At 36.0% G+C, this 9,863-nt stretch overlaps 1 protein-coding gene across 1 annotated transcript; it reads left to right on the forward strand.

The window, feature by feature from the left end:
- The first annotated feature begins 5,689 nt into the window (after positions 1-5,689).
- On the forward strand, positions 5,690-9,243 carry LOC144641084 (RNA polymerase II subunit A C-terminal domain phosphatase SSU72-like). The gene is made up of 3 exons (XM_078500133.1): positions 5,690-6,040; positions 6,735-6,853; positions 7,668-9,243. Exons 1-3 carry the CDS (start codon positions 5,926-5,928, stop codon positions 7,767-7,769), a joined length of 336 nt encoding a protein of 111 aa, XP_078356259.1. The 5' UTR covers positions 5,690-5,925; the 3' UTR covers positions 7,770-9,243.
- The last annotated feature ends 620 nt before the right edge of the window (positions 9,244-9,863 follow it).

Genomic DNA, 9,863 nt, shown 5'->3' on the forward strand with positions numbered 1-9,863 from the left:
AGTACACTCTTTTTTTTTTATAAGAATACAGTTTTTCCGACCCAGGCTGAATATTCTTATTTTTCTGCTGATTTTAGGCTGAAATATTCTTATAAACATTCTTAGAAAATATTGTTTGACATTTCCGTTTTAGCAAGTATTGGGTAATCAATTACAAGTGTTTGGTGTCCAGAATTGTTTCGTGTTATATTGTGCACATGTAACATTGCTTTTAGTTGCAGCCTGGCCGTTTTGGCTTTAAACAAAGCATTCCTCGCAAAGATAAAGTGACGGAAATGAAAATACCTGATTTTGTTTCAACTAAAAACATATTTAATTGTATTGTATTTACAAATCTTCAACTCAAAACTATATTCTTTTCAAAATCTCAGCCTCAGGCTTATTCTTAAAATATTCTTAAAAATTCGCCAATTTCAGCCTCGATATTCTTATAAACTAGATTCTTATAAAAAAAAGAGTGTAGTTCTTGTGATTTGATATACATATTCATAATTGGTCATTCAGTGAAAATTTCTGGATCATTAGAAGGCAGGGGTAAATTTTGATTCTTTTGGCAAAACTTCCACCAAAACATCTGCTTTCTAAGTGCACCCCCTATTGGATGATTAGTCAAAATATTACAATTTTTGGCAAACTGAAAAGATCAGACAGAAAGCAGATTTTTTTCTGAAATCCCTTATCAAAACAAATAGCTTGTGGAAAGTGTCAAAGTGAAAATGATCCCTCTATAATTAGAAGCCTGGGATTTCAACGTTGTTGTTTCTGGGAACAAAAATTTGAAATGTACAGGAAAGTATTGATGTGAAAAGTTGCTGCAATTCAATAGTTCATGAAATTTTCTCTTGATGTGATTCTGCAAATGGCCACTACATACAGTACTGATCACAGTACATTAAATTTTGTTGACGAAAGAAAATCTTCCTTTCCCACCTTCAAAAAAATGTTTGAAAACTTTTCGTGGCCTTGGAAAAAATGAGATTGTGAAGCGCTTTTTATGGTAAATGTAAACAGTATGAGAGTTAATAACAAATCAAAATTAATTTTGTGGTGCACTGAGGACTTACTGACCTTGTTTCTCCAACTGTGCTGGGAAATTTTGGACTGTGGTAGTAGAAAAACATACTTTTTGGCCCCACCCTGCACCTAGTAATCAGTCAATTCCAGAGGTGCCTGCCCCCTCTCCCCCTGGACAACCCCCAGGAATTAAGATTTTTTGAAACCAACACCACTACCAGGGCAAACTAGTTGTTCTTATGCCCCGGGGGTAGCAGCTCAAAAATGTTTATTATTCTTGTCTCCAGTCTTTCTTTTACCACAAGTTCATCCCATTCAGGCCAAATTAAGTACTAGCAATATATATCTTCTTTTAAATATCGCAAAAATTGGTCATTAACATTTATGTACTATGTAGATGTATTATATAAGAAACTTGTGGTATCAATCAATGAATTGGTCAAATTAGTGGTAGTGCCAATGCTGTAAGGTGAAGAAGAGCAAGATGGTCAAATGCCCCAGGGTAGCTGGGTGGAAGGCGTATGCCCGACACCCAGGATGGCCATTAGGCAAAAAAGCCCCACTATTGCCCGGGGGGGGGGGGGGATGGGCACTTCTTGAATTGACTGATGCATTAATTAATAAGAAGTTGATAGATGGTAGCATGCAAAATTTGTCTTGAATGCAACTTTCTGAGTTTATTTTAATTCACCGATTGCTAAAGTTTGGTCGCCAGTGAAAAATTTTAGTCCCTAAATATTATTGAGCAAACGCTTTCAATCCTTCTCAATTTTAGTCGTCAGACCAGTGACTTTGGTTCCAATTTAGTCGCCAGCTCCAAAATTTTAGTCGCCATGGTGACTAAAATGGTCTTAACTTGGAGGGTTGTGAATGTAAATTTTTGTTCATTCTGTAGGCTAGCCTTCTTTTCACATCTCTGGAGAGAGCTTTGATGGAATTCTTTAATCTTAAAGCCCTGTAGCAATCTTGAAATGAGCATTTTAGGTCCAGACCTGAATTTTCATGTAGAGAGGGGGCTATTTGGAAAACTAGAAATTGAATCTTGTCATTTTTTGGTGAATTTTTATTGCTTTGTGTGAAAGAAGAATTCCTTTACCAACAAAACAATACGAGCATTTTGTGGTAACAAGTGCATTAATCTCTAGATTTGCTTTTGTGGTTAGAAGGCAGCCCTAGTTGCTTGCAAATTTTTGCATTCTTTGTTATGCCCAATGTTACCATGGTAACATATTTAGTAGAATGATTGTTATATAGCTGGATTTTTTTCTCAACCACACATGCTCTCATTGGCCACTTTGAGGTCACATGACATCTAACTATAGAACTAGTGTCCTGTCGATAGTCTGAGCTGGCAACACTGCAAAATCTATGATGTCAGAGGGTAACGGTGCACTATTGTTGACTGACAACTGCTTTTGCTAGTGATATTCTAATGTCTCAGTTGTAACCAGCTAATTTTGTTACCTTTAAATATCGGACATTTGAACAAAATCAGGAGAGCATCAGGATTTGTTTGGCACCCAGGCATATGTTCTTTATGAATAACATGTTGAAGGGAACAAAATTAACAGTTTTCCCTGGAGATCAGTCATTAAGGGTTAATGTTGCCCATTTACTTTGTTGTTGTTGTTGTTTTTTTAAATGTTTATTTTATAATCATGACTGTTACTAAACTGACATTTTGTCAACTGCCAAAGCAGTGTAACACAGAGGGGGGGGGGGGAGGGGGGGCAGTGGGTCCTATTAGAAACTGCAAAACTGAACAAAAAATCATCAAAAACCACAGTAAATTTCGACCAAAACTGAAAACCGCACACACAAAAAATTCAATTTTCCAAAACCCTTACCTTAACCTATTGACACCTGAAGATTTTTTTTTAAAAAAATGGTTTTTCTTATAAATTTTGACATTTATGTTCAATTACAAGCTAAATCATACTACTCAAACTAGCATTTTTAAACAGGAAACAAAATGAAAAAAACTGAAAACCACGCCTAGTATCAAATCCGAAAAACCGATTGTATTTTTGCCGAAAACTGAAATCAAATGCCAATCGAAGGAAAACCCACAAACGGGCTTATAGCATAGTGGGCACAAAAGAAGGTTAATGTTTATAGGAGTTAACTGAAAATCCAAAACGGTGTAATATGAGAATAGGTTACTATTCCGTCTGATTTTCCCACACTGGGTAAAGAGAGAAGTGCTGGAGAGTAAATGGCTTTAGATAGACAAGTTCTTGAACCACTTATCATCCAATCTCAAGTCTGCCTGTATGGTCATCAACCAAGGAACCTTCCAATCAGACATGAAGGCCAAGTATTCATCATTGGATCTGTTTACTCCCCTTTGCTTGGACAAATGCTGGTCTTGGTAATTGCTTAGTTGTAGTGCAGTCACTGAAGTTGTCATTTGCACTGCTATCCAAACAGCTGGTCTGCAAGTCATCTGTTGGAATAAGAGAAGACTGGCCACCGTCATTCAAGTTAATGTTCGGAACTTATCTTACTGTTCTTGGCTTGGCTGCATATTGGTAGAGTTTTACAGGAACTGCACACTCGAAAGAACCCCTGCTTGACCCCACCCAGCACATGCAAATTCTGTTCTACACACTTTTGTTGCAATTGTCATCCGTTTTCCTTGTGTACCTTATTGTTACTTATTTTTGCGGGACTTAATTTTTGCAATTTTCAAAATATCGACAAGTTAAAGACCCACAAAAAATATATTCATAACGTTTCTGATTTATTTTCAATTGTTTTAATGTATTTTTTGCCTAAATATGTCCATTCCATTTTCGCAAAATCAATTTCCTGCGAAAATACATTGTAACTAATAATATTGTTACTTGTGAATTTTAAATTACAAAAACTTTTTAAATTACTAAAGCAAATAACTGGCAGTACAGTCTGATTATAGTTGATCATAGTAACCATTGTTATCCAAGGCATTCTTTTTTTGCCTTAGGCTGTTTAGTTAAAAAATTGTTGAAAATTGTCGAGACTAAATTACAGCTGCAACTTCTTAGGTGAAGTCTTGGTCTTGTTTTTGAAAAAAAAATTAACTATGGTATCCATTTTGCACATTTACTCCTATCGGCTGAAATTTTTTAAAATAATGCCCTCTCTTCTTTTTTATTGCAAGCATCCCTGCATTTTAAGACAAAGGTGTTAACTTATCTGTTAGAGCAGTTTTCAATTGAGTGTCGTAAAACCAAAACCAAAGTAATTACTCTGGCCAATCACAAAGGACACAGACAATCGAGTGAACCAATCAAAACTCGAAGCAAATACATGTAGTTGGCACGAAGCGTGGGAAAACGTGCGCGAACGAGTCACAATTGGTTTTGGTTTTACTCCTGATTGGCCGAGAAAGTGGCGCGAAATTTTTAAACCAATCACTAAGCGTAGTGAACGCAAAACCAAAGCAAACGCAAATTACTTTCGACACTCAAGTGAAAACCGCTCTAATCACTTGACTTTATTCTATTAAGTAGAAGGTGTTTTACAACAAAAAAAGTAATTCAGGGAACTAAGCATTGTTTCAGGGAATGCCCATTTCTAGCTGTTTTAAGGTATCGCTGAAGTTGTCAGGATGTACATGTCTTGTAACCTAGCAACAGTTTTATGATGAAAACTGCTTACTTGTTCGATATTATTTCATGTTGCTTGGCAACAGTTTTATGATGAAAACGGCTTACTTGGTTAAGTTTTAAAGATGACAGGATATTATTCCATGTTGCTTGGCAACAGTTTTATGATGAAAACGGCTTACTTGGTTAAGTTTTAAAGATGACAGGATATTATTTCATGTTGCTTGGCAACAGTTTTCTAATGAAAACTGCTGACTTGGTCAATTTTTGAAGACAGGATTACACCCGAAAAAGGTGGTTATTCCCTCAGTTCTGACAGTTCCACTTCCACTAACAGTTACCATAAGCAACCAGTTTTTGTTTACACTGCACATCAATCTATACACTTTTGTTAAGTGGGCCTTGGGCAATATCAGTTTATTCAAGACTTTTTCGGTCTGTTGTTGGTGACTAGATCCACACCCCCTTTGGCACTTTTCACTGTGCTGTGCTGTGCCTTTCATGCAAAAACCAGTTATGCTTAGTAGTCAAGGTCCCAGTTCTAAGCTCTGGGGGCTTCTTGTCTTATCTAAGCCCCTGGGTTTTGTATTTTGCATATTCGCCCTTCAATGACATGGTTGAACAATTTTGGTAATCTTACCATTGATAAGAACTTCATGGTAAAATATGGTGCTGAGGGAGTTGGAAGCAAGATAAATGTGATGTGAAAGTGATGACAGCTTTTTGCTTTTAGAATGACATGAATAAATTTCTTAATGATATTATCATTGTTCTATCATAAATCAACCATTAATTTTAAGTGATTTTTACATTTGCCAGTATCTACAGTGTGCACATCACCCTCTTCTGCCATTTGTATTAATCAATGCACCTGAGATGCTGTAACAGGGCTGGGGAGATGGTGGGGACAACTATTCTTTACCCTTAACAGTGGCAGATCCAGACCTTGAAACTAAGCGGGGGGGGGGGACTTTTTTCTGTGTGTACACCAAAAAAAAATTAGCAATGAAGTCATTTAGGGTCCCAGGCCCCTCCCTAGATCCGCCCCTCCTTAAATCTTAAAGAAATGTTTTGACAGCGACAGTACATATAGAATGCAACCCACTCAAATTATTTTGTTTGCTTACATAGGCTGGGTAAATAATGCTTAAACCCATTCAAATTATTAAGACTAGTTTATTTCAGTCATATGATTAAAATTGGATAATTATATGTAGGTTTGTGTGATACACTATAGTTATAACATCTTATTAATGAAACAATCCATGAAACAATCCTTGACTCAAAGCCTATTAGATACAAACAAAATGGAATCCTTCACATGCTGGATAGGAACAGGAGAATAAAACCCCATCCCGAGAGATTTCAAGAAACAGAAGAAGAGTTTGATCTTGTCGTCACAGCTGAGGAGAGGGTATACGACCAGGTTATTGAGTGTAAGTATAAATTCTTTGGTTTTCTTTTAATTGTTTAAACAAAACAGGAAATTTCTGTTGAAACCTAAAAATTAAAATAATTTGCAACAAGTCAAAGAAAGTAAAGGAAGGAAGGAATTAATTGAGTTGAATTAGTTGAGTTCCATAAGCATTTAAGAATTGTTAAAAACTTGTGAGAAGTGCATAAAGAAGCCCAAAGGGCATTCAGCAACTCAAAATTGCAGGAGGAGCAAGTTAATAACCTTTTCTTTTATAACAGACCCCTGCCATGGGGCTTCCTGTCTCTTGTCTAAATTCAAAAATGTCCTGTGTCGCTTTTTTATTGCACTTCACGTAAAATTAAAGGAAAATTGCTTGTTGTTGTCGGAATTTAAGTTTTCGCAAAAGGGTTGTCCTTTGCCATGATTTTATTTTATGTTCTGTTGCTACTTTTTGGCCACGAAGCTTGTCGGAAGTCACCCTGGCAGGGCCTCATAACATGCTCAAGAAATTGTGTATGCTTAAACTGGCGCTGTAAGCTGCATGCATGAATGGCTATTACTTGGTAAAGCATGTGCATGACCTAAAGGGCATGTGATTTATTGAATTTTTGTGAGGTCAAACTGACCAATCAAAGGTCACTTTGCCCAGTTATTTATAGATTGAGTTCTTGTGATTTGATAACAGATGACATTAATTTGTTTTTTTTAATCAGATCTTGAATCAAGAGGTGCCCAGAGCTACTCACCAGTTCATGTCATAAACCTGGATATTCAGGATAACCATGAAGAAGCAACGTTAGGGGCCTTTCTTATATGCGAGATGTGCCAAGCTGTAAGTACAAATTTATTATGCCCTGAACTGTCTTTTGCCTAGCTTTCTTCACGAGAATGTGTCTGACTGCTGACAGTCAATAATAAAGCTGTCGCTGTCTTTCTCAAAGATTTGTGCTAATCAAAGACCCCCAGAAAAATTAGCATGGGGAGTCATTAAAAAAATGTCTTTTACCAAAAATAAGAAACCTCCTCCCCCAGATCTGCCACTGTATGGCACCCATTGAAAAGCATTCCCTGGAAAAAGTAGAAAACCTATAAAGTTTTGCAGGCACAATTCTAAGGGGACAGACCATGAACGTGATGGTGCTCCTGAAATGCCCCCCTCAAAGAATACCACTGATTTTGGTTCCTCTTGAATCATAAGTATTTCAGTCTTAAATATGCCATAGTATGTCATAATCTGATAAGTTCAAGATAGAATCATCTTGACACAGATAGAATTTGTTGGTACTACAAACAGTCAAATTTGGTAAAAATGTAGCTATATTATTAGGGGTGGTGAATGGTCCTTCAAAAAATGTGTATCTCACAAAATTTTAGCCAAATTTTAGGAGTCTCGTCGTCTCAAATTTTTCTTTGACGCCTTCTCGCAGTCTCGATTTCTTTAGCAAGGCTTAAAAGGTCTCGGGCTCGCAGAAAAGGAATCAGTCTCGCCGTCTCGCAAAGTTTCGCATTTACCATTCGACACCCCTATTATTAGATTTTGGTTGGAAAGTAAAAGCTTTCAGAATACTTCTTTAAACAAACAAGTTGCTTAATGTTACTACAATGTTTACTTTTATTTGATCTAAAGCTATTGGTTTTTCTTTTAGATTGAAAGCCTGGACGACTTAGAAAATGAAATTGACGAAGTGCTTCCCAAACTAGAAAAGAAATGGACAAGAAATCTTCTGCATACAGTAGCTTTCTACTAAATATTAAATATTTGTACAAATAGATATATTTTATTTCACCATAAGTGTAAATAGCTATTTACAATTTTGTGATATGCTGGTTATTCCAAGATATCTCATGTTGAAAGTGCAAAATAGGCTTGCTTACTTATCCTGTTTTGTTGTAATTTTGACCCTGTGATAGGAATTGGAATGAATTAATGAATTACAGCCAAAAGATGAAATTATGGGGAAAATGTGGAAATTTTCTAGAACGTAGTTTGGCATTAAAAGGGTTAAAAGTAACAGAATAGGCCTTAACATTAGAAAAAATACAATTAGAAGAAAATTATGTAGATAAATAATGTAAAGTTACTTGTAATAGAACGATATAAGTAAGTAAAGTCTTCTTTCCCCAACTCTTCGCCTTTCACAGTCCCTTAAATAATCATGATGACAACAAGAGGGAATCTTTGATCATTGGGATATTGTCCATTTTCTCATTGAAGCAATTGTTTAGAGTTGTGTTACCACTCGAAACAACAAAAGTAAATTAAATTATTTTATTTATGCTATGAAATAAATGTGTACTTAGGAGTGTGGAATGATAAATGCGAGACTTTGTGAGACGGCGAGACCTAGAATTTGGCTAAAATTTTGAGAGACGCGCATTTCTTGAAGGATCATTCACCACCCCTTGTACTTGTATGTGCGTGTTTCACCTTCAAAAACAGTTCAAAAACTTGTTTATTTTTTTCTTGAATTTAACACTTTTTGATTCTTGTTTGTACAAAAAAAACTATTGTGGTAATCAGCTAAAACATACAAAACAACAGCTGCCATAATCAGCCATAGTTAAAATGGTCTACCATGACACGTAAAGTTAGATTAATGTAACAGTATATTAGTCTTGTCTGAAATGTTCTAGATAACGTTCCAAAAACCTTTCAACTCCAAATTCGTTGAATTATGTCTGTCGAGCAGGCTGAGAAACAACAAATTTTCTGATACTAATAATGATAGTACAGTATTTAGTATATATATGTCTTCCAAATAGCGGTGTGTATGCATTTATAAAGTACCTCAGGTCTTATAGTAATATACTTGAACAATTATTTTGGCAGGGGGGACTTGTACATGCATGTATGTTAAAGGGATTTTTCTTTGGTACGACTTGTGTATTTTGCTGAACATTAATTAATATAATTATAATTATATAATTTATGCACCCCTAAATGCTTCAAATGATTTTTAATTTCCTGGGTTTAAGGATTGATTTCTTGAAATCCTTTAACCACTTTAAGTGGTCTTTGTATTATTTTGTTGTACATGTGGTGAATACGCTTTTGTACCTCTACAAGATAGTAGAGCCCAAAATGTGTTATGGCTTCATCAAAAGTTAAACTTGTAAATTAAGGCTTTGTGTGTAATATTTTGCTTGTAAAGATTTAAATTTGATCAGCTTTTTAACACTATTGAATCTTTAATTGGAATAAAAAATATTTTGTATAGAAAATGGTTTTGTTTAGTGTTTTTGTTGTCTGTCTACTTGCTTTTCAATTAACTGTAGGTTCTGTCCCCTGTATCTACAGTGTTATATGGTCAGCATGCAGCAGGGGATGTTAATTAACGCAAACAGAAGGGCATGAAGTTCCCGGTGTCATGGTTTGGCCTTGGCTAAACCTCATTGCGCCTTTCCCCCTTGGACAGAACTGTCCAAGAAAAAAATTACTTTGATTATGCACCTATCAATGTTAAGCCCGAGGGGGGGGGGGGTCGGGCTAACCACGGTATTTTGATCGTGAGGTAGGTCCCCACTCCTCTTACCTGGGTATGAAACAGATATGAGATCAAAGTGCCCCTTTCACTATCTTGTGTAACCATGATAGTTAGTTTTAATACACCCAACAAAATTACTCTATTCTGATTGTCTGTGATTTCTGCAGTGGTCCCAGTGACCCAAATCACCTTTTCCCATTGAAACTTTGCCCAAATCCCAGTTTGCACAGGGCTTCAGTCCCTTGCATATTGTCAGTGTAAACATGACTACTCTATGTTACCTTAGATGAAATATATGCGGTAATCAACCTTTATGTTCATCAGAACATTTGTCATGAGGCTGGAGAATGCGAAAAC

This window comes from Oculina patagonica, unplaced genomic scaffold, assembly GCF_052425735.1.
Source record: "Oculina patagonica isolate OP01 unplaced genomic scaffold, crgOcupat unplaced669, whole genome shotgun sequence".
Taxonomy (NCBI): Eukaryota; Metazoa; Cnidaria; class Anthozoa; order Scleractinia; family Oculinidae; genus Oculina; species Oculina patagonica.

Bases quoted from the DNA above. Each gene is read 5' to 3' on its own strand.
- LOC144641084 (XM_078500133.1), top strand. From the start codon at position 5,926: ATGCTGGATAGGAACAGGAGAATAAAACCCCATCCCGAGAGATTTCAA. The intron at 6,041-6,734 runs GTAAGTATAAAT...TTTTTTAATCAG, and splicing joins ATACGACCAGGTTATTGAGT to ATCTTGAATCAAGAGGTGCC. The intron at 6,854-7,667 runs GTAAGTACAAAT...TTTTTCTTTTAG, and splicing joins TATGCGAGATGTGCCAAGCT to ATTGAAAGCCTGGACGACTT.